Source organism: Cryptomeria japonica, chromosome 2, assembly GCF_030272615.1.
Source record: "Cryptomeria japonica chromosome 2, Sugi_1.0, whole genome shotgun sequence".
In the NCBI taxonomy this organism is placed as follows: domain Eukaryota; kingdom Viridiplantae; phylum Streptophyta; class Pinopsida; order Cupressales; family Cupressaceae; genus Cryptomeria; species Cryptomeria japonica.
In genome coordinates, this window is record NC_081406.1 from 678,339,926 (window position 1) to 678,366,147 (window position 26,222).

The 26,222-nt window shown below is 30.8% G+C and overlaps 1 protein-coding gene across 1 annotated transcript; it reads left to right on the plus strand.

Annotated features, from left to right (window-relative positions):
* Positions 1–5,613: 5,613 nt before the first annotated feature.
* On the plus strand, positions 5,614–9,068 carry LOC131036886 (transcription factor MYB117). The gene is made up of 3 exons (XM_057968898.2): positions 5,614–5,955; positions 7,422–7,551; positions 7,777–9,068. The coding sequence occupies exons 1-3, from the start codon at positions 5,790–5,792 to the stop codon at positions 8,759–8,761; spliced, it is 1,281 nt and encodes a 426-aa protein (XP_057824881.2). The 5' UTR covers positions 5,614–5,789; the 3' UTR covers positions 8,762–9,068.
* The last annotated feature ends 17,154 nt before the right edge of the window (positions 9,069–26,222 follow it).

A 26,222-nucleotide genomic window follows, 5' to 3' on the forward strand; every position in this document is an offset into this window, starting at 1 on the left:
TAGCATTTAAACTCACACAATACATCAATTTTCAATAATTCCTTTTAATATGAGTCCATCTGGTAGGTTGTTTAACCAAAAAAATTTGGCCTTCAAACTAGTCAGATTATGATCACAAAAATAGAGTTGGAAGCTAATGATGACAAAAACACTAATATTAACAAAAAAAATTGACACAAAGATAGAGTTGGATTGATGCAAATTAGTGTTAGCAATGTGCAACTAGTTGTAGTTTTTGGAAGTATTTTGGGAAAATAGTTTTCCAAATTTTGTGTTTCTATTATTAGTTGATTTATTGCTATCATAATAACATTTTCCTCATGTAATAAGTTTAATTTTTCAATAAAAGATATTTTGGAAGTAATTTTTTCAAATTTATTGCATTCATATGAATAGTATATTCTAAAATTTGACAATTCTTTTGAAAGATGACATATTTCTTATAATTTCTTCAAAAAAAATATTGAAGAATGGATATTTTCATATATATATATATATTACCAACTAAATTATTAATTATAATAGATTTTCTTACAAGAATTTATCATACTATTTTTCAATTGAAAATACACTTATTGTACTAAACTCTAAGAGTACATATCCAAAAGAGTGATAAACTCACTTTCCAAAAACAAAAAAGAATTCTCCTCATCTAACTACAATCAAACTAAACTCTATCTTCTATAACAATATCATGTATGAAATAAAATATTTTTCTCCTTCTTTTAATAAATTTGTATAGTTTATATTTTTCTTCTTCTTTTTAATAAATTTGTATAGTTTTTCTATTTAATTTGTCTCAAAGTATAGTTATAACTTGATATTAGAGAGTGGATTGTAATATTTTGAGTGTTAACAAAACTCTCTAACAATAACATAAAAATAGGTTTTTAAATTATTAATTTTTAATGAATAAATATATTTATTATCATTTATAAAATAATGTTACACATATTCACAAAAAGTAAAAAACTTAATGAAAATGTAAGATATGATTCATTATATTATAGTAAAAATAAAATAATTCTTAAGTAAAAGTTCAAACTATGTGTATAATTATTACATGGTAATTTAAATAAATATTTAAATGAATAATGACTTTATTACAATCCATATTAAAAAGAGAATAATATACTATTTAAAAAAGGACAAGTGATAGAAGGTACACGTCCAAAATTTAAATAAAATAAAATCCAAATTAAAGATGAAACAAGAAATAAATTAACATGACCAATGCTAAGCAAACCGAAAAATAATATTCATATAAATATTTTAAAAGAAAATTATTTTCTTATATTGATCTAAACTAATAACAAAATAATTATATTATATAAATGTCAATTTAAATCAATTCATAATATTTTTAAAAATAAAATAATATATAATGATTAATAAAGGTGTATTACACTCACAAAATGGATGCAAAAATCTTTGTGAAACATTAAATGTGACATCTTTATTGCCATCCTCCCACATCCTTGTTGGTTGTCATCCTTGTGTTATACATCATATATAGTCTTAGCTATAGGACAACATCCTTGTTGGTTCTCATCCTTCCACGTTCTTCTTGATTGTCATCCTCCTACTTTTAACAATTTTTATCTTTATTTTTTTACTTTTTTGTACATCATATTTAGGCTTACCTATATGACATTGATGGTTAAATCAACCCTTTTTCTCAAAGATAAGGACAAAAATGACTATAAAATAAAAATATAACGATACGTAATATAATAATAATAATAATAATGTGACAAAAATGAATATAAAATAAAAATATATAATGATACTATAATATAATAATTTGGTACTATTTTTTTTTTTTTTGAATTTAATAAAAATATAAAAAGTATAAAAATATAATAACAAGAATATATTAAAACATAATAACATAATCATATCTTAATAATAATATATAATAATTTCTTAAATAGAATAATGAACAAATATGATATCATACTTTATCTATATTCTTTTAAAGATAGTATACTAATATATATTTCATACTTTATCTATATTCTTTTAAAGATGGTATACTAATATATATTTATTATGCCAAGGCATATTACACTCACATAATGGATGCACAAATATGTGTTAATAAAAATTAAAATCATTAAATTTGACGTGTTTGTGACACTTAAAATGCATCAAAAGCAAAAAAAAAATCTTTTATTTAAGTCTATCAATCTCCATCATACTAATAGTTTAACTTCATAATTATGTCAATCTAATTACGCCGAAAGGTGTATTAATATTCATATAATGGATTGATAGACATGAGAGATTAAAAACCCCCTATGATTAAAATTGACATCCATCGTATTGTATGACACCCGTGATAATTACAATTAGTTTTACTATTACTTAAATAAAAATAATTTAAATAACTTTAAATAACCTAAATTAAAATAAATGCATGAAAAACCAAAAAAAAAATTATTTTCTCCTCTCAACTACCACTCACTTTGAGTTTAACTATTAATCAATTCTATTTATCTCCACCATACTAATAATTAAATTTGTCAAATTATATTATAATAATAATATAAAGGTATGATAATATAATAATATAATAAACAAATATGACATCTTTTCACTACTCTGCCCTCCCACGTCCTTGTTGGTTGTCATCCTTGTGTTGTGCATCATATATAGTCTTAGCTATAGGACAACATCCTTGTTGGTTGTCATCCTTCCACGTTCTTCTTGGTTGTCATCCTCCTACTTTTAATTCCATGTTCTTGTTGGTTGTCATCCTCCTACTTTTAACAATTTTTACCTTTATTTTTTTATTTTTTTTGTACATCATATGTAGGCTTACCTGTATGACATTGATGGTTAAATCAACCCTTTTTCTCAAAGATAAGGACACAAATGAATATAAAATAAAAATATAACGATACCGTAATATAATAATAATAATATAGTCTTAATAATGCCTTACCTATATGACATTGATGGTTAAATCAACTTTTTTTCTCAAAAATAAAGACAAAAATGAATATAAAATAAAAATATAATGATACTATAATATGATAATAATATAGTCTTAATAATATAATAATATAATAATTTGTTACTAATTTTTTTAATTTTTTTTTAAGAATTTAATAAAAATATTGTCGTGCCTGTGAAGTGTATACCTGCAGCTGCAACACAAAACACTCAATAGATCATTACAAGCATGGTTAGCAAATTTAAAACAAATAAAGATAAAACCATAGCTAATCGATCTATTGCCTCCTAATAAATGCGAGTGTAGATATGCTCTCAGATCTGGATAAGCAAATTCCAGTGACTTGACTACACCTAGATGGAGGATTTAAGATGATAATGATGCATTTAAGCTAGAAAAGAGAAGATTTAGATACATGATTCAACAATTATGATAGGAAATAAGCTAGATCTAAGAATGCAATTCCCTATAATAACAATGCTCTAATGATATGCTAAGATCAATATGCCTATAGTAACAATGCTCAAAATGCAAATGAGATGGGATGATTATTGCTCCAAAATGGGATCTATTTATAGGATTTCCAAGGCCAGGGGTGAGGTAGCAGGAATCAACAGTCAAGATTAAGTCTGAAGATATCAATGGTGAAATTGGAGGAGGTTGGCAAAGAGGTTGGATGAAAGGGAACATTTGCCATCTCTGTGGTGACAAGTGTCAAGAAGCTTCTAGAGAGGTTGGATGAAAGGGAACATTTGTCATCTCTATGGTGACAAGTGTCAAGAGGCTTCCAAGAGAGGGGACATGTGGCCCAAGAATGCCATGTGTCTCAAGGGGAGAGTATCCACACCATAGGAGGTTAGGATAAGGAGGTTAGGATGTGCAAGCTAAGGTAGGTTTAATTAAACCCAGGGTTAGATGGAATGGGTTAGGTTTAGAAGGGATTAGGTTAGGTGGTTAGAAGTTAGAAGTTAGGAGGCATCATGTGGGTAATTTGAATTTAAAATTCAAATAAGACTAATTAATTCTCAACAACTCATAAATTAATTTTTTTTAATTAATTAGAAGATTAGAAGAATTAAATTTGATGGGGAAGAATTAATTAATCAAAGAGGATTATGAAAATGAACCTATTAAATAAATTCTTAGATTTATTAATAAGTAGATGAAAGGGAGAAATTTAATCAAATTATTTAGTGAATTCAATTAAATTAAGAAGGGGGATTAATTAAACAATTTCTTATTTAATTAATTATCTTCAGACCATTTTTAAGTGTATACAAATATAAAAATATAATAACAAGAATATATTAAAACATAATAACATAATCATATCTTAATAATAATATATAATAATTTCTTAAATGGAATAATGAACAAATATGGTTTCATACTTTATCTATATTCTTTTAAAGATAGTATACTATTATATATTTAAATTAAGTCTATCAATCTAATAGTTTAACTTCGTCATTATATCAATCTAATAGTTTAGCTTCGTAATTATGTCAATCTAATTACACCGAAAGGCGTATTAATATTCACATAATGGATTGATAGACATGAGAGATTAAAAAACCCCAATGATTGAAATGACACACATCATATTGTATACACCCGTCATAATTACAATTAGTTTTACTATTACTTAAATAAAAATAATTTAAATAACTTTAAATAACCTAAATTAAAATAAATGCATGAAAAACCAAAAAAAATATTTTATTTATTTTCTCCTCTCAACTACCACTCACTTTGAGTTTAACTATTAATCAATTCTATTTATCTCCACCATGCTAATAGTTAAATTTGTCAAAATTATATTATAATAATAATATAAAGGTATGATAATATAATAATATAATAAACAAATATGACATATTTTCACTACTCTACCTATATTTCTCTAAAGATATGTATACTAGTATTATAATATACTAATATATATTTAAAACTAAAACTCATAAAATCTGTAAGAACTTCAATATAAACACTTAAAAATTGATTAATAATTTTAAAAATAAAATAATATATATATTAATCTAGATCTGATAAAATCATTCTTGAAAAACCACTCTATCTGAGATAAGAAATTCAATATATAGAACTCAAATTTTATAGACAACTACCTACTTTTACTAAATTCATAGACAACTACCTACTGTTACTTATGTTAAAAAACCTTATCCATATTTTGCTTGCTTCCATCATTATGAAGAATGCGCTTTTTTCGCTGTTAAAATAATCTCCTTGGGAATGAGGCTGATGATCTGCAGAGAGAGGGTATCTAGAGAGACAATCAAATCAGATACTCCCAGTAGTATATAAAATGTTTTTATACTAAGAAAAGCAAATCTAATTCTGCTTACGTATTTCCTGCAGCTCTGCTTTTTCCTTTCTGAATCTGAAAGCGGCATCTTTTGTCAATTAGCCATGGAATGGGAAATATATGAGCTCAGTAGGACCATCCTACCTTATAGTCAAGTCGTACTCATAATGCCCATTATTATACAGAATGCTCAGAGCCCGGACATGGACATTCCATAAAGGATAAAATTATCTTTGAATGTTGGTTGCTCATGCAGCTTTGCCGGTCATGAAGACCCACTGCTCTGTGGACTAGAAGGTTTGTGTTTGCATCCATATAAAGTGCATTTTGTCCTCTCATATTCAGATACATGGTCTCTCTCACCTGCCAATCTTATCATTTTCATTGATTAGAGCTTCTTCAACAACAACAACAACAGAAACAGATTAGATTGGTTTGGTTTTCAGTGTAGGTGAAAGACAGAAAATTGTTTTGGGGAAGCCATATTTAAATTTTATTTCATTCATGAATTCACAACATGAGACACCTCCTACGCATCTGGGGAGGACTCCCTGCTGCTCCAAGATTGGGCTCAACAGAGGGCCATGGACTCCAGATGAAGATCTGCTTCTTACCAAATACATTCAGGCTTTTGGTGAAGGCCGATGGAGAACTTTACCCAAGAAAGCAGGTAATTTGATCTTTATAGTCTTCAATCCACATCTATCTATTGCACTTGATTCGTCAATTGAGATTTCACATATTGAAATGAAATGTATGTTTAGGTTTAGATACCAGTATGTTGTAAAATTTGCTTCCAACTTTAACAGTCTCCTTAGAGACCCATCTTCAGGAAAATAATGGAGATGGATCTGGAGGGAATTTGAAGAAAAATCAGAGAATGAGCTGGTTATTTGTCAAAACAATAGATCAGACATGTGCCCTCCTTGAATTTATTTGTTAGATCATTTGTTTTTTCTTGTAAGATTGAAGCTGTTTTATGTTTGATGAGGTTGTACTGAAGTTGTTCCATGTTTGATGAGGTTTTACAATGAGGTGTCTTGTGACTAGTATATATCGTACCATTGTATTTGTTTGATCAGATGATTTGTTCATTCAGATTGGCGTAGAACTCAGAGAGAAATGGAATGGAAGATATATATTGTCTTCATATTGAATTGGCTTGTAAGGTCTATCAACATATATTGATCTTCTGGCTTTAGGGATTCCAGGTAGAAACAGTCTAGCTTAAAAGATCTTAGATCTTGTCATATTTATTAGATGATTGTTTCTCAGATTTCTATATAATTAATGTATATTTTTGTTTTTTTTAATGTCTTCATCTTTTTTAGTTGATTGTTCTTATAGATTTCAATTAATCTGTATATTAAAAAAAAAATGAGATAGATTGCTCTTATGGGAGCCTTAGATTTTCATGTTTTTCTTACTTTCGACTCAGTACATTAAAATGGACTTGGTAAAGCTACAATTCACTGTTATAAATTGCAATTACTGCAATTCAATTGATGGCGAGGGAAGCTAGCCAGCCCAACATGAAGACACCTGCTTAAGGTTTAGCTAGTTGAAAAATTACCACTATATCTAACCTAAATGAATTATCTTTTAATTAAATTTACTTGTAACACCTGTCAAATTATACACTTCAAAGTTTTCTTCATTGAATTGTATAATAACTCTTTCATGCTATGGATTTTCATGTTTTGTAATATCTATCAAACTCTCTACTTACATAGAACCTCTTCTACGGTACATTATCATATTCATGAGGGTAAGGAGAATGAATTGTAAAATGGCATAAAAAGCCAAATGAGAATGTAAGTTTTATCAGTGATACCTACCAAATGTGTTACAGCATATAAGTATATAATATATATATCTGATTCACTAAGAGTTTTATGTATTTTGGCCAATCTGATCAGAATGGTTACTATACTATATGATCTCCAACCAACATATTTGTCTGATGAATAAAGGAATAAGAATTAACTGGTTGTTTGTCAGAGAGCTAGCATTTTCCAGAATTTCAACAACTTTTCATTTGAATAACCCATATGTATATGGATGCATCCATATATTATAATGGTTAAATTACTACAAATTAAATTCATGACCAATTGAACTATAATTTGCCGGCAGGTTTGCAGAGATGTGGCAAAAGCTGTCGATTGAGATGGATGAATTACCTACGACCAGATGTGAAAAGAGGATACATTTCACCTGATGAGGAAGACCTAATTCTCAGGTTGCACAGGCTCCTTGGTAACAGGTAATGCAATCAGATTTTTCCAAGAAGCCACAGAAAAACAGCTATATGGAGCCCATATAAATTATATGCTTTAAAGATGTATATTGAATATAATTAAAATGCATTCTTTTGCAGAGACTTATCTGAATCCCATTTTCACTAACTATGATCAAAGGTTAAAAATCAATGAGGAGGAATTCATTTATTCAAAGTCTACAATTTAATGATTTTGAAATGAATATGCAGGTGGTCTCTCATAGCAGGGCGTATTCCTGGGCGAACTGATAATGAGATAAAGAATTACTGGAACACCCATCTAAGCAAACAGCTTATAAGTCAAGGCATAGACCCTAGAACTCACAAGCCCCTTTCTCAACCCAACCTGGAAAACCGTAATCCAACAAATGCTACAGAGGGCAGCACTGAGAAATCTGATATCTCCACTGTGAAAAGAAGCTCTGATTTAGTCGACTTAACAAACACTCAGCACTCTGATCATCATCTTCATGTAAGGAAAAGGCACAAGGCCGCCATGAATGAAATGGAAGCTTTCATGGGCTCTGCAACAATCAGTGCACCATATCACAACAAGCAGTCTGATCAGATATTCGACTGGAAATATCATTTTAAAGCTGGTGGGCTTGTGGGAGATCATCACATGATATCTTCAACATTTGATGTAGCTGACAGACAATCCCTTAACATCCCATATCTTGAAGCTCTAGAACCAGGTTTGATAAACCATGGGTTTTCACCATTCTTCATAAATAATCCTGCTCCTGCAACTACTGCCTTTGACATACAATCGATCCAAAACATGTGTTCAGATCACTGTGATCAAATCAGTAACAATGTACAACTAAATCCTCCTTCCATCAATAAAATTGAATTCAATGAATATGAAGGAAACATGTTACAAACTGCAAATTTTGATCGACGTTATCATTTGCCAAAGGCAGAAATCTTTCTAGATGCAAACTGCAGTGCTATCAACTATCATAACAATGGTGTTCACCAGATTTATGTTGCCCCAAGTAGCAGCAATCAAGATTGTTATGGACCTTTCCTTGAATCAGCTGCTCATGAGGAATTATTGCTCAACAACTTCAATCCATCATCTTCTTGTACAACTTCAAGCTCTCAGCCTCTACAGCTTCGCTTGGAGCCAGAAAATCCAAACAGTAATGCCTGTGATTTGTGGTCATTATATCAGTATCATCCTTATACATAAGCTCTCAGAAATTCTAACTTAGGAAATTTTTTGGTGTGTGTGATATAATCAGATTGTCATGTAGGGTTGTGTGGCATATAACTGAATCTTCAGAAGAAAAAAGAAAAAGAAAAAGATTGGGGTGTTTGGAGTGAAGTAAAAATATGACTACCAGGATGTATTTTAGATGATGCAGAGGTGGTCACCTTTTCTGGGGAATATATAGTGATAGTGTTTGTGAATAATATGATTTGTTGCAGTCCAATTAATGGGTTATGTAGTGTTCAGATATATCGAACAATAATATATGTTTCATTCATTTTGTGCACTTTTTTTTCTGATATATGTGGATTGCTTTCTTCATGGCCAACTGACTCAACACTTTGAATAACAGCTTCAGCAACAATTTATCTCACCATCATTTTGTTTCCACGTACATGGCATAAAGTTTGTCTTATAAAAAATTTCTTACTATTCACAGTCGATGTCTATGTTTATCTCCACAAATATTATATAATTTGTTTATTTTATCTTTATGTTGAAGGTTTATTATATTTACATATGGAGGCGTCTAATCAATCAATTTTGTCCATCTTTATCATGCAATTAGTTAACTTCGAACTATCTCAATCAATTCATCTCATTGAATCTTCTCATCAGATCTCCACCGTTGATTATATCAAATAATCTATAAAATAGTAGTATAATAATAGATTAGAAATAATACAATTAATTATGAGAGATTGAAAGTGTCCCTAAATAAAATAATATAAATTAAAAATAATAATGATATGATAATATAATAATAATAATAATGTAGTCTTAATAGAAATGATATCTTAGGTGTACTTTAAGTATATTCCTCTAAATATACCACTTAGAGACATATTATATTCACATATGGATTCAAAAAGGTCTATCAATAAAAACTAGAAGCGTTCAATTTGAGGTGACACTTAAATGCATGAGAAGCAAAAAAATAAAATTTATTATTATTTTTTAAAATTTTATTTTATTTATTTTCTCCTCCCATGCACTCAATTAACTATTTTTTAATTATTTAATGCTAATTATATCTTCACTTCCACCTCTCATTGCCACCCATTCTAGTTTAAATGATCAACCACCTCTCATTGCCATTAATTCTAGTTTAAATGATCAATCAATTTGGAATCAGTTAACTTTGTAATTATCTCAATCTAATAAATAATTTGATAATATAATAATAATAATGTATTAAAACATAATAATATAATCATATCTTAATAATAATTTAATCTTAATTATAATATCATAATATAATAATAATTTGACATTAATACAATATAATAATATAATAAATTTTAAGTGGAGTAATGAACAAATATGATATATTTTGGCACTTTCTCTATGTACCTCTAAAGATAGGCATGCTACTTTTATAATTCTTTTTTTTCATATATAGTAAAAAAATAAACAATTGAATAAACAATAAATTTAGATATATTAAATTATAATTTATATTGAATTGATAATGACATCATCTTGAGTTACTCTTTTTATTCAAAGAATTATTTTATTCTATTTTTACATGAATAATTCATATTGATATAATTCTTATTTTTCATATGTTTAAAAAAATAAATTTAAAATATACATAGTATTATATGTTGATTATAATTTAGAACTCATATGAATTAATGATATGTAGAATTTGTATAGTTGTAAGAATTTTTTTTAATTTACATTAACATATGATAAAAAAATTCCTTACAATATACATATTATCAATTTTTACTCATGTCGATGGTTTGGCAACTCTTGATAATGGCTCTACCACACAAGCATTGAGGAAATTCATGATGCCAAGGTGTTCAAAAAGATATTAACTCTGACATCCCTTCAAATATGGTGCTTCCCAACATAAAGTTTGATAGTTCCTATAAATGGCTTGAGCAATTTACTTTGATAAGTTATTTTGTTAGGAGATTTCCCCAAAAGCATGGTTAGAGATTGGATCAACAAGACTTGGCCCCATTGAATTTATCTTGAGGTTTTTAAAAGCTCACTAAGGGGTTCTTCTATTTTACTTTTCAAAATCTATTATTAAACACGCCCTATGGTTTGTCCATGCCTCCCTTTTATTCTATCAACCTTGGACATGAGAGTTTGTGGCCTTTAAAAAAGTTTGAAAAAGGGAACTTCATGTCCTTGTCTAGGAGGAATGTTTCAAGTTTGCATTTACCATGCTAGCATTTTATGCCCAATACACTTAGGTCTCTCAATAATTTTATGTGTGTCAAGTTAGAAAAATTCATTTAGTTCATCCTAAAAAAATGAATCTATATCGAGGTTGACCTCCCTAAACATTTAAAGACAAACAATGATATTTAAATTGGGAAAATGTACCATACCTAGCGAGTTCTTTATTTTTTTATTTGCCAAATACTTGTTTTAGGTATTAATATTTTGATCATAAGTTTAGAGATTTCTCCTTGTTCTCCCCATGCAACTAGCCTACTCCTCAACCTTCTATCGAGTCTCCCTTTTGTAAAAATAAGGGTGAAACATTGCTACAAACCATAAAGTAATTGAGATTCTAGTAATAGTGGAGCTCATGCTAAGACTCCAATAAATACTAATAATCAAGCTATAAGTATTTGACAAGAACAATTTCAAAATCTTGGTACAAGGAGAAATTAGTGGTTATCTCCAATTGAGAATCATCCAATGAGGAGCATAGGACTAAGTATACCAAAATGACTCAATGGGATTCAATTTTATTTTCTCATCTAGATAGTTTTGTTCAATCTCCCACTTCCCTTTAGGAACCATAACATTCTCATAGTCCTAGGTGATTAGAAGAGGGGAAATATATTCCAAACTAAAGGTGATTACATACCCTAGAAATTTAATTGAGAATTTTTCTCAAGATTTTTTTTGTAAAATCACTTGCTACTCTTAATAAATTGGATAGTGCTTGATTATATGCCACTTGACTTATACCAATAAATTCCCTCTCCTATAATGTTTAAGGTCTTATTAATATTTTCAAAAAGTAATCAGTGAGAGATACTCAATTGTGATTATTAAGTTTGGATATCCTTTAATTGTAAGATATTAAGATTACTATTTTTGTTTCTATTTGTTATATTATATGGCTAGCTAATTATTTTTTGTGTAGAAATCATGATACAAGTTGTGGGAGCTTTGTCACCTTTCTCTCTCCTAGTTAGCAACCACATTTAATGGGTCATGAAAACATAAGCATCAATATAACCTAGTTGGAAATATAGAGATGAGATATTTCAACAATGTAGATAGAAATAGGCTCTATTCAATATTGACAATTTGATGTAGCTATAACCGGTAAACCCTCAAAAGAGAACTGATCGACTTATGCAGTAAGAGTAACACAACGAAAGCAACAAAACATAGAAAGGTTACCGAAATAGATCATATTATTGTCTTCTTATACCAATTGATGCAACCATAACCGATAAACCCTAAAGAGAGAACAGGTCGGATTATGCAGCAAGAGTAACACAACGAAATCAACAAAAAAACATAGCAAGGTTACAGAAACAGATCATATTACTGTCTGAGAACCTTCGGCAACCAATCAGTTATCATCATACAGTCATCATAGAACATCTGATAGTCAATCGGTTACATGCAAGCTACAAGCCAGATATAATCCATCTGGAACTCTCAAAGTCAACCGGATCACTAATTATGAATCTAAATCCTTCTTCTAATTTCTACTTTTCTCTGTCTTACAAATGATTACATAATACCCTATATATACCCTCCTAAACATAACCAGGTCAACCACAAAGGATTACATTTACCAATGCAGGGAAAATGAAACGTGTAAATAGGTCGGCCCTAAGAATGAAAGAGATTCCTCTGGAAAATAACAACCAAGAAGTGCAGATCAGCAAGAAGCTCGGCCACCTGCCAAAGAATATCGGACAAGACCCCAAATAGATTCACATGCCAAGAAACCACTCTGTAAATGAAGGAAAACCAACTGGTAATCTCAAGAAATATCCTAGAACCCAGAAATAGTCAAACTGGGAGCAATAACTAGCCGAAAAAGAATCCAAATAGACTGAAAAATCTAGAATTAAGCATATGAACCAGCCTGGAAACCAAAAATAGGATCTGCAATGAAAAGCAAGCAACTACCGGCACCTATCAACAGGAACATAGAAAACTGCACACTGAACAGAACAAGAACTAAACTGAAAGGAAATATTTTTGGTCGATGCAAGATTGCTCATAGACCAGGGATGCTCTTGCATCACAATTATTCCTTTATAGTTATTAATTCTTAATTTTTCAACTATATTGTTCAAATATATTCACTCTAGAAATGGCTTGTTGATTTAATTCCTATCACCACTTTGGTTTTACGTGGATACTTTAATATGGTGGAATTTACATATGATAAAGATGGTACTCTCCCTATCAATTGAATAACTAGTAAAAGGAAATCTTGGTATTTTATATGTATTAAACTAAACTAGGTTTGTATGGCACCCACATGGGACATCACCATAATCACTACCATTGGTATACAGAGAAATTTGTGAGATGGATTTGATGGAGTAAAAAAAATTAGCATTTTCTCCCTTCAAGTTAATAGGATATAGTTCTTTCTAAATACCCCTACTAACTCATCAACCCACATTAGACCACATTATCTAACATTAAATGTGTTTGAAACTGAGAGCCTCAACTCTCTTAGCAAATAGATTAGATTGACTAATCAAGTAGTACTATCAATTGCAACTCTTGTTAAATCTTTAAATATATTGCTTCTATATTGCTCAGTTTTACCATTGCTCATATGAGGCCACCACTACACTATAATATAATCCTTTTGTACCTACTTTATCTATGTGAATAACCAAACTTCATTGAAGGAAGATTTTTTTTTCTAATAGCCATGTAGCCATTTAGGTACTCAAATTATCACAAGTACTTAAATATTAGTTCAAATTTGGAGATCGTGCTTCTAAGGAATTTTTAAAGCTCTCTATGGTCATCATAATTTTTGGGCCATTAAAAAATTAAACATGGTCACCAACTCTTGATTGAGCTTCTTGATAGCCTCCAAGCATTTCTTTATCTTAATGAGTGATTGTGCAAAACCCAAAAGAGCTCCATAGATTGAGATGATGCTTTATAACAATTCCTCAAGGTGTCCCTTGTAGAGTTTATCATTCTTAGTAGGTATATTGTGATCATATTCTTATTCTTTTTTTATCTTTGAGAAGCTATTTTCTCAATCGTCATTGAAAAATCTCCTAGATATGATGGGTCTCCTTACAAATTTTGCAGGGCTCTCTAGGATTCAATAGGAAAGGACCTCGATAAAATTCACCTTAAATCATTTTGAATGATAAATCCTTAGGTAAGATTACAAAAAAAAGGATACACCAAATTCATAACTAATTCCAAAGATCTAGAATTAATTTTCAATTGGAGACTAATTAATCTTCTTAAGGTCCCCTATAATATTGTCACTAAATCTCTTGTCAATGTCTATATTAAAATCAAGTGCGATTTAATGTATGTCATGCATCAAGCATTAGAATTTAGACCTCATTTTGTTCAATCACTTTGAACTATTTTGTTGACGCTTCTACTTTCCCTACAATTAAGGGCTAGGATTCTAATTCGTTTAGGTTGTTCAAATCTATCTATCAAGGATTTCCTTGAGCTCCTACTCTTTATGTGGTTTTTATTAAAGGCTTTGGATATCTTTTGGCCGATTACATCTCACAAAGTTTAGTCAAATAAATTAATCTACCCAATTCCTTAGCTCAATTGGTGAATGGGTACTTGGTTTATGAATCTTTTCTTACTTTCCTACAAGATATACACATATCAAATAAGCTATGATATATTATTAAGATATCTTCTATAATGTGTCAATTTATAGCATTCAATCACAAAAAATATGTTGATAGGAAATCCTTCTCTCATATTTACCTTTCTAGCCTAACACATTCAAGTGGAGATAGAATTATCATGAGGATAATTTTATATTAGGACTTTTTCTTTTCTTTTCAATATTCCTCATCATCTTTATTATAGACTGTTATCTCTATGATTTAAAAAATGTTGACCTAGTATATTATCAAGCCTCTCTCTCTTTGGTGGGTAAATTTTACCTTGTTCAAATATTTTGATTGATAGTAATATTTATTACTTGTTTTGTTGGGTTCCTCATAAAAATTCCTTTCAAAAGCTAAAAAATATTCTTAGGCACTTTCTTTGGACTTCCTTTGAGAATTATAGAGGCTTCCACCAATTTATGTGGGAGATTTTTGTCTCCCTCACCAGTCTAGAGGGTTGGGACTATTTTCTTTGATGGCAAGGTCAATCCTTGTATGTCATATGTATTATCCAAGGTTTGGAAGATAATGACACCTAAAAAATAATGATGTGTCATTGCATCTCTTTACACATTTCTTATGGAGGAAAAGACCAAAAATGGATTGGCCTTCATACACTTCTCATCATGAAGGAACCTATTTTTAATCAAGGTAATTGTGTTGTGAAAACTATTTAGAGAGATATAGAAGCCATCAAACCCTATTTGGTTTGGTATAGAATTGAATATCTCAATAGGCTTTCAATTATTCTATAGTTTATATAGTGGTCTCTTACTATATCTTCTTAAGGTTGTCCTCTAACTAGGACTACACCTTGGGGTTGCTTAAGAATGGGATCAAGGCCCTTTCAAACCTTTTTTCTATAAGAACCAATAATTTGTTTAGTTGGCTTGAAGCCAAAGATAATTTTTATTTGGCCAATTAGGAATTTGAAACCTTTTAGGATGTTATTGGCTTTGTTCCTCTAGATAATCTTCCTAATATTGGGATTCATTGCTTCTCATTCTTGTGGAAATTTTGGAAATGGTTTCTCGACAGAATTTTGTAACTACAAACCTCACAAGGTTTATTATTATCTTCCCCCCCTCACTTAACCATAGTGTCTATCTTAAACCATAAATGGATTTTTCACCCCTCTTTATGCATCTACTAGCACAAGTCTCAAATGATTTGGCCTAGTATTTTATATTTATATCTTGCTCATTTTTCCTCTTGTTTCTTTTTAAGGACTTATTATTGGGTATAGAATAAATCATTTTGGGATTACAAATCCTTAAAGCCCATTTTATGGTCATCAAGAGTATTTCAAGTAATTTTTCTAGTTTTCTCCTAGAGCTCAAACTACATGGACCTAGATTCATGATTTCTTAAAACCTCTTGGCTTGAGTCATTCTCATGGCACACAGTTTATCTTGGGGATTGGCCTAGAATCATTTAAAGTACACTTAGGTTTGGAAGGCTTTCAAGGTGCAAATTATCTTCAACTTATAGAAAAATAAAAATTCTACTTTATTTTATGGAAATGTACTGGATCCTAATTTTTTACTTTACACTATGATAATGATTTCTCTAATGTAATAATATAGATTTAGGTGAAAGCCAATAATTTTGTACTAAAAATGATACACCTCATGTCCTCAAAGTTTTCTTAGATCATGAGGGTAATCCGCCATGTATTTATGCTAGATCTATATACTCTATTTCATATATAATGTTTTTTTATGTGCTCTTTTATTTTTTAATATTTAATAAGACATCATTAATATTATAGTTTATAATGAAACGGTGTTACTAATATTGTGTTTATTATTAATATTAATAATGACATGTTAGTAGGTATAAAATTTAAGTTAAAGAGGTGTTGTTAACATGCTTGTGTCATTAATATCTATCCATTGTTGTCAATGTAGCCACGCCTCAACATAATAAATCATCAAACTAGAATAAGGAGTTGAGGCACATACTAAAACTAGTAATAGTACCTAAAAGTGTTATCAAATGATTGATAGACACAAATATTTAAATATATTTATCACATTTTTTTAATAAATTCATTCAGGGTACTAACATGATTATAAATGTTTGTGTCTTTCAACCATTTGATAGCACCTTTAAGTAGTATTACTTGTTCTTAAGAATTTTACTATGTGATAGTTTAAAATGTTTTCAATGATTCTATTTAAGAAAAAGTGATTTTGAAGATATTATATTTTATTAACATTGATGATTGTTTCAAAACATACACAAGAGTGATACAATATGTATTAATCATAAGGACAAACTCATAAATTGTTTAAGTTATGTATCTTTCCAATACCATCATAATTTTGTCAACATTTAATTGATAAATTATATAATAAGTCAAATAAAAAGTACATTAATTTAAAAAAATCAAAGAAAATCACATATTTGAATATGCTTGTTTATTCATGGAATCTAATTATATAAAATTATAGTCTATTGTGTAATACAAACACTAGATAAGAAAAGATTGAGTCTGAAATGGAAATAGAAAGTATATTTCAAGAGGATGAGAAACGGATGGTAATAGAATTCCACATCTAATAGACAAATTCGAAGGGATAATCAACCATAGAATAACAAACGATTAAAAGGCATAGGCAGGCAAATGGATTCAATCGTTGGAGATTAAAGAAAATAAATAGTATTGTCTTACATGTGAAGTCGATCACACACTGAATGAAATTGTTCAAAGATGCCTCGAGAGAAGAGGAATGAGAGATGGGTGGAAAAGTTGGAGATAGCAGAGTGTGTGCCTCATAATGTAGAGGATTCTGACAGCAACAAGGCAGATGTAACTTTTGATCAAGAAAAGTATGTCTCAAGCTCGAGCAAAAGCTTAAAAGCTGGAAACATTCAATAGAAAGAAAGAAAAGAATTTTAATGTCTATGAGATTAATCTAGTCTATGAAAATGGGGATAGTCTAACTAATCAAAATGATTTTTTGTAGTTCTATCCGTTTTATTATGTAAGGTGATGATGAGTGGCCTCAACTTTTCAAAAAAATCTTTGTTAAAGTTTTTATGTTTCTACTTTCTTGGATGAGCAACTCTACCATCTTGAGAGGGGAAACATTGAGAATGATGATGAAGATTGTGACTATTGGTTGGATTCAGAGAATGGAAGAAGATCTAGGTACTATTTATTCATGTTGTATTAGTCAGTCACCCTCCAAATTCCTCAAAGTAAACATAGCCTCCAAGAAAAAGTGTAGAGGAAAGACTAATAAGAAATGAAGGGAACAAAACACATTGACTATAGGGTAGATTTAACAAATACATGCTTAGATCTAAGCAAAGGAAACCTTCCCTTAGTGAGAAACGTAGATTTTAACATTTGGAATATTAGGGGATTGATTGCCCCTAACTGATGCAGGAGCACCATAGTAGTTCAAACCAGCATTTGGATTTGATCCCAGTGAGACATCGATCCCGATATTGGTGTGTTCTTACTGGTTGGTTTTGCAACGTATGGAGCGAAGATGAATCGGGTTGCGGGTGGTTTTCATAACTTGCAGATCGTTGAGCGATGTTTTGGGCCTTGTCTGATGTTCCCGGAAGACCGTGTGAACCTATTGGTCTTTGGCCGAATTGATCGAGTTGTTATTGCTTACGGATGGTATAAAGGGAAAGTTTTGAGATTCATTATAGAGAACAGAGGTCGGAGGAAGAAGAGATCAAACGAAGATGTAGTTTCCAGAGAGATTTTGGTTCGGGGGGATTGAAGTCCAGAGGGACTGAGGTCCAGATCAGTGTTGAATAGTGCAGATTGTTACCGTCCAGGCTTATTCATCAAACAAAAGATCTGTAGATCTTAGATTTGTGTTGTAAGGATTGTTTTGTAATCCTAGGCTATGGTCCAGCATGTGTAGCCGTTGAAGGCTTATGTAATTCTTTAAATGGTTATAGTGATGGATTTATCTGCTACCAGTTATATCTTGTGTTGCTTCTATCGGTGAGGGTTTCTTACCAATTATAGCTTGTAATATGTTACCAGTTGCCAATATCTTGCATGGTGTTTTGTGTTATAGGCTACAAGGCGGGGATGTCCTTCATTGGGTCTCCCTACCTTGACTGCATCACTAACATTTATGGTGTGTGATCGAACATCAAATATATATTATGTTGGTTGATTTTGTCATGTTATAAGAAACAAAATTGGGCGTTCTTGAGTGTAAACAATTCACTAGTCATTAAAAGGGATGGGATGAAAGTTTTGGTGAATCTACTAGTGCGGTGAAGGGCTTGGGCTTTCTATGGGCTCCAAACTAGACCTCAATGGAGTTGCTTCATTCTTCACTAAATCAAGACCATATGAGTAAGAAGACCAGATTTATATCCTATCTCACAATGGTTAATGTGTATAGGCCTACAAAAATTTAGAAGAAATTTCAAATTTGGAATCAAATATATTCATTTATATCATTATAACCAAAAACAAAGTTTATAGTTAGTAGTTATTTAAATGTAATCCTTTCAAGAACAAAGAAAATAAAAGGTCCAAGAAACACAACTCAAGCCCAAATCAACTTCCTAAATTTTCTGAGGGAGGTGGATCTCATAGATGTAGCGCCCAAGAATGGGAAATTCACCTAGACAAGTAGATGGGTGAGATTCATAAATATTTTTTATCAACTAGAGAGATTATTTACTCTTAGGAAATTGGAGAGTCTATCTCCACATATCTAGATTCATCTTATCAAGTAAGAGAAGGGATGGGAAGTCTCTAAGATAGGATGAAAAATATATGATGGAGGATATGGATAGGATAATCAAGATCAAAGGAAGGAAATAAAAATGAATTTGGATAGGATGAGGGATATATGATGGAATTAATGACTTAGGGGAGTATAAAGATTTTGGATGAACAAGTTTGGATGCCAATTTAATTTATGATTGATATGTGTTTCTTGGATATGTATGCTTGAATCTTGTGGAGTTTTAAGATCGTGATGAGGATTAGGAGACATGTTAGGATCTTGGGATGGAAATAGAGGAACACTTTGATCTTGGTTTGGAGTAGGATCATAAAGTGGAGTTGAGATATCTTTCTTTTCTTGTGGAATAGGATCATTAGATGGGATGGAAGGGATATCTTGATCTTCATGTGGAGGATTATCATTGGATGGGATGGAAGGTATTCTTTGATGTTGATTAGGTAGACGATCATGAGATGGGATGCAAGGGATACTTTGATCTTTATTAGGAAGAGGATCATTGTGGAAGGTATATTTATTCTAGATGAGCTTTGGTGTATTAATACACGGAATGATAGAATAATTGGTATCTTTGGAGGAGCCACCCTTGTTGGAGGCATCTTCTTTTTCATGTTTAGGGAGTGGATCATTGCATTTATTGAGATCTCTATTTGATGTTGAATGAGTATCTTCAATAGTAACATCATTGTTGTATATAAAATCTTGGATAAGATCCTCTAATTTCATGCAATCTAATCTTTATACCCTTTGATTCTATGATAGTCATAAAAATCATTTTAATTATTTCATGGTGGTTTAACTGCCAGTTTTTTTTAATTTTTTGCTTCAAGTAGTATATGATCATCTTAGGCTGACTAATTTTTGGCAGGGAAATTTCAATGAGTTCTCCAAGGGGAGTGAATTTTATTCTTGGATTTTTGGTTTACCTAAAAGTTCTATTTTGTTTAGAAAGTGTACTACCTTATGTGTTTGCTAATATGTTGGATCTAAGGTTTGAATAACTTTTGAATCCACTACACCATTATTGACAAGATGACATTTATCATTAGATGCAGAGAGCTTACCCTTTTTTTCTTTATAAATCTTCACAAGAGCTTTAGTAATGAGGGCCCTTTTAATGATAATTCATTTTTCTATGACTTCATTAAAGATGTTGGAATATTGAACTTATAACTGGAAATCCATTTCTTGGTTTAAGTTTTGGAAAAATATGTCAATAAGTTATTTTTTAGGAATATGATAGGGACATTTGCTTGTTATATTTATCCATCATTGTAAGAAGGAAGAAAATATGTATCCATTTCTCTATTTTTTGTTGCATAGATTAATCATAAAAACCTTGCATTCAATACTATATGAAAAGTGTGTAATATTTTTTTCTACCAACTCATGAAACGACTTGATCCCATGAGGTGGATGTGTAAACTAATCTATACCTTGATCTCCCAAGATTTGATAAAATTCAAATAAAATAAGTATCATTATAAGCAAATTCCAAGAAAGCTAGATAACAAATTCTCTTATATATTCATGAGGATCACCTTTTCCTTTATACTTCTCAAACTTACATGTCAAAATTTTGAGGGAAAGACATCATGGTTATAGATATATCAAAAGGATAAGGGAATATTTCCTCAACTGTATAGCTCTTCTTAGTATATCCCATCTCAAAATTTGCCATTTTTTGTCAGAAGTTTTGTATTTGGGATGCCAGTTCACTTATTGGTGTCGAAGGAGGTTTATTGGAAGGGATATGAGTAAAACTAGGAGGTTTGATTTTTGGAATATACATGAAGCCAAGATCCTGACTAGGCCAGAATTTATGTGGAGCCAAGGGATTGACTAGGTGGAATGTAAGTGGAGCCAAGAGATTAACTAAGTTGAATGTATGTGGAGCCAAGAGGTTGACTATGTGGAATGTAATTTGGATAAGGTATGTATATGTTGGATGATGTTGGCTGACTTTGTTGATAAGTTGAGTTATCATAGGCTATTCGTTGGGTTGGTTGGTGAGTGGAGATGATGCACATGATGTTGTTTGTTGTAGTGTGGATGAGGATGGAAGAGAGGATGTTGCATGGAATACTTGAAGGGAATTTTTTGGAAGAGACGTGCTTTTGGATGAGAGGAGGGAAGATGTAATGGGATGAGATGGATTAGGTGAAGTTTCTTCTATAATAGTGGAGGTATCAAAATCATGTAACTTGGCACCCCTTTGACCTAGAAATGTGAAATAGTAATTTTGATTTAAAGGACCATTTCCAACACTTTCATACCCTTAGGGTCTTTGTACAAATTATCTTATATCATCCAATTTTGGATCTTGTTGTCCATATCCTTAAAAGGGAAGTTGGTTGTTGAGTTTTTAAAGATTGAGTGTTTTGAGAGCCTTCTAGACGAGGTGATTGTGAAGATGTTCCATTATTAAGTTAATCTTGACTTGCTTTGATATTTTTTTATGTTGTGATCTTGTGATTGTCATGTCAAAATTATGTGATATCTTGAATAGGATTAGATACTTTGATTTAGACAAAATATTCTTATTTATTCAAAGCTAAAATTGATCAAAGTTAAATTTGATCTCCAAAATGATAAAGATAAAGATAAAATTTTACTTGAACTAGACTCACGAGACCAAGAAAATTTATAAAAGGTGAAATATGCCAACTCAAGAGTAGAAAAAGAATCAAAAGCTAATATATTCACCAATGATAAAAAAGATCAATCTCTTCAACTTGGAATAGACTTGTGAGATGAAGGAAAAAGGAAAATGATAATAAATAAAATAAAGAGAGAGAAGAGATTCAATCTTAGACTTTGATGAATTCAAGCAATGATATGGAAAAATTATTAGATCCTTATCTTCTTCTCCAAATATTATCAAGATGTCAAGTTTTTAAGCATCAAGTTTTGCAAGTTTTCATTTATTTTGTTGGAAGAAATAAAATTAGATGTTTTAGATCTAAATAGTTCACTAGTCATTGCAAGCGATGGGATGAAATTTTTGGTGAATCCATTAGTGCAGTCAAGGAATTGGGTGTCTTGTGGACTCCAAACTAATGGAGTTGCTTCATTCCTCACTAGATCAAATGGCCATATGAGTAAGAATACCACAGTTATATCATATATTTACAATGGTAAATGTGTACAAGCCTACAAAAGTTTAGAATAAATCTCAAATTTGGAATCAAATATATTTGTTTATATCATTATAACCAGAAAAAAAAATTATAGTTAAAAGTTATTTCAATGCAATCCTTTCAACAATGGAGAAAATAAAAGGTCCAAAAAACACAACTCAATCCCAAATAAACTTCCAAATTTTTATGTAGCAATCGAGAATAGGAAATTCACCTAGAAAAATAGATGGGCAAGATTCACAAGTGTTTTTTATGAATTAGAGAAATTTTTTCTCTTAGGAAATTGGCTTGTGTCTATCTCCACATATCTAGATTCCTCTTATCAAGATCAAAGACGGGATAGGAAGTCTTTGATAGAATGAAAAATATATGAGGGAAGATATGGATAGGATAATCAAGATCAAAGAAAGGAAGGAAAAATGCATTTGGATAGGATGAGGGATATATGATGGAATTTATGACTTAAGGGTGTATGAAGATTTTGCATGAACAAGTATGGATGCCAATTTTATTTGTTCTTTGATATGTGCTGCTTGGATATGTATGCTTGAATCTTATGGGGGTTTTAGATCATGATGGGGATTAGGAGGAATGTAAGGATCTTGGGATGGGAATGGAGAAACACTTTGATCTTGACTTGGAATAGGATCATGAGGTGGAGTGGTGTATCTTTCTTTTCTTGTGTAATAGGATCATTAGATGGGATGGAAGGGATATATTTCTCTTTATTGTTAATCCTATGAGGATCCAGTTAATACTGAGAGCTCCTAGAGGGTGAATCAGTATTAAGACCAATTGTTACTTTAACTCAAAATCAAACTTATATCAGGTCTGAAGCCATTTAACAAATATCTCAACTTCTTCTTCAGATCTAAAACCTCTTTATAAGATTTCTTAAAACATTAGCCAAATCATTTACCAATACTTTCACCACCAAAGAAATCATATAAACCTAGTCATTGACCAACTCATTAACCTTATTAATCAAATCAAAAACTTTCTCAAACAACTTCTTATCAGTACCAGTAACCTCTGATAAACTCTTGATAAAACATCATAACCGTTGTCTTAGAAATAATGCATGAAATGAAACATAAACAAGAATGTCACATGAAAAATATTCCACACATGAACACCATAAGTTTTTGACATGGAAACCCAAATAGGGAAAAACCACGGTGGGAGTTGGCACCCACAAATATTTGTACTCTTTTGAAGTATGCCATGTTATGAGCTTAGCCCTATTAGGAGCTTACAATATGCCCAATTAAGAGCAGGCCCTATTAGGAGTCACTTGGTTAAGGGATTTGCCTTGCAACTCGATTAGGAGCTTGATGATATGTTAGGATCAACCTCATGAAAGGATTTAACACTCTTTTGAGAGCTTCCCTATTATGGTACTTAAATTTTTAAGGCCTGTTAGGACCTACCCAGTTAAGGGATTTAACCTATTGCAACTATTAGGGAACAACAATAAGAAAACTATTTGTTTAATTACAGTTCTCTGATTTCTTGATTAGATCTAGTTATACACAACACTCTACAACTCTTAGGCAGATCTCACACTTCACTTGGATGACTTAACACATTCTCTAAGACCACCGACACAATAAACATCAACTATGTCATCCTAAATAGCCATCTCAACTAGGTCAGCCACAAAACCCTAATTACATCTTGAATTTACAATTCCAATCACAAGAGATCATCACAGATCGTTATAGCAAATTACAATGAAATGTCAACTATTGGTTGATCATAACCCATCACGAAAATCCGATCTGTATCCTCAAAACACTCTACTAAGCATTTCGTTGATTCCCAAGAAATTCTTCCTTGAATCATGCCAAAACAACAATTAAATATTTCACACGGGTTGTGTGGTGTTGCCAACTTCATGTATACTCACCGTCGATCACTATCATAATAGAAATCATTATCAGTTTGATGATTTCTTCACCGGTCTTAAACCCTACTAAAACCTTAGCAAAACTTCATCATAAATTTGAAACACACCTTCCAGTAATCTTCAAGTTTCAGTTCCGGTCAAATACACCTCTCCATGATACAAGCTCACCATCCAAACTACAAATCACCAATCATTGTCAATCATTGAATCTAATCAAAACATCTCTTCTTTACTGGTTAAAGTCCTATTTTATAGACTTTAGCTCTTTGCAAGTAAACCCTGTCTTCCGGTAAACCAAATCACTAAGATGACAAAACAAAACATCAAGAACATCATTTGACATCAGTTTCCATCAATGACAACACAAATAACTGATCATGTCATCTATTCATATAATCTCAATCTCTTCATCACAAATAGACTTATATCCTTTATCGGTGTAGTCATCCATTTTCAACTGCATCACCTCATATGCATCTGTTATGCCAAATGCCAACATTTATATGGAGGATTATCATGGGATTGGATGGAAGGTACTATTTTATCTTGATTAGAAAGAAGAACATGAGATGACATCCAAGGAATACTTAGATCTTGATTAGGAAGGTGATCATTGGATGCTACGGAATGTATATTTTTTTCTTAGATGAGCTATGGTATATTCATGCGGAACAAAAAAATAATTGGTATTTTTGGAGGGGCTACCCTTGTTTAAGGCATCTTCTTTCCATGTTTAGGGAGTGGATCCTTGAATTTTTCAGATCACTATTAGATGTGGAAGGAGTATCTTCAATTGTAACGTAATCCTTGTCTATAAGAACTTGGATAAGATGTTTCAATTTCATGCAATCTAAAATTTTATGTGCTTTTATTCTAAATTATAGTCACCAAAATCATTGTCTCTATACCATGGCAGTTTTACTATTGGTTCTTGATTTTTAGCTTCAAGTAATATGATCATCTTACCTTGAACAAGTTTTTTTCAAGGGAGTTTCAATGATTTTTCCAAAGGGAGTGAATTTTCTTCTTGTATTGTTGTTTTTTTCCTAAAAAGGTTGTTTTGTTTAGAAAGTGTAATACCTTTTTTGTTTGCTGATATGTTGGATCTAAGGTTTGAATAACTTTTGATCCCATGACAACATCATTGACAACATTCTTGTTCTTAACCCAAAGATGATGTTTATCATTAGATTTAAAGGGGTTATCTTTTGTCTTTATAAATCTTCATAAGAAATTTAGCAATGAAGACCCTTTCAATGGTAATTCCTTTTTTTATGACCTCATCAAAGGTGGAAAAATTGAACTTGTAAGTGGAAAGACATTTCTTGGTTTATGTTTTGGACAAATATGTCGACAAGTTGTTTTTTGGGAATATGATAAGGACACTTGCTTGCTAGATTTCTCCATCATTGTAAGAACAAAAAAAATATTTCCACCGACCCTTGTTTTTGTGAATGTGTGTAACTCTATTTTATAAATGGTTATATAAACATTTATTCATTAAAAAAAATCTTCAAATAAAAATAAAATAAATATTCTAAAGTAAAATAAAATAATTTTAGATTGATATCTCTCAACATTTTTTAAATAGATTTATTTTATTAAAATATTTATACTAATTTATAATTATAATATAATATTTTATTATTCTTAAATTCTCTCATCAAATAATATTTTAACTCTCATTTGTTTTCTTCTTCTTTTGGCAAGCAAGGATAAAAATATGTTAATAAAAAGGTAAAAGAAATTACGTAAGGATTTACAAACAACAACAATCGCCACTAAAATAAAAAGAAGGAAAATCCA

Excerpts from the sequence above, each read along its gene's own strand:
- LOC131036886 (XM_057968898.2), top strand. The coding sequence starts at position 5,790 with ATGAATTCACAACATGAGACACCTCCTACGCATCTGGGGAGGACTCCC. Across the intron at positions 5,956-7,421 it reads AACTTTACCCAAGAAAGCAG|GTTTGCAGAGATGTGGCAAA; the intron begins GTAATTTGATCT and ends ATTTGCCGGCAG. Across the intron at positions 7,552-7,776 it reads CACAGGCTCCTTGGTAACAG|GTGGTCTCTCATAGCAGGGC; the intron begins GTAATGCAATCA and ends ATGAATATGCAG.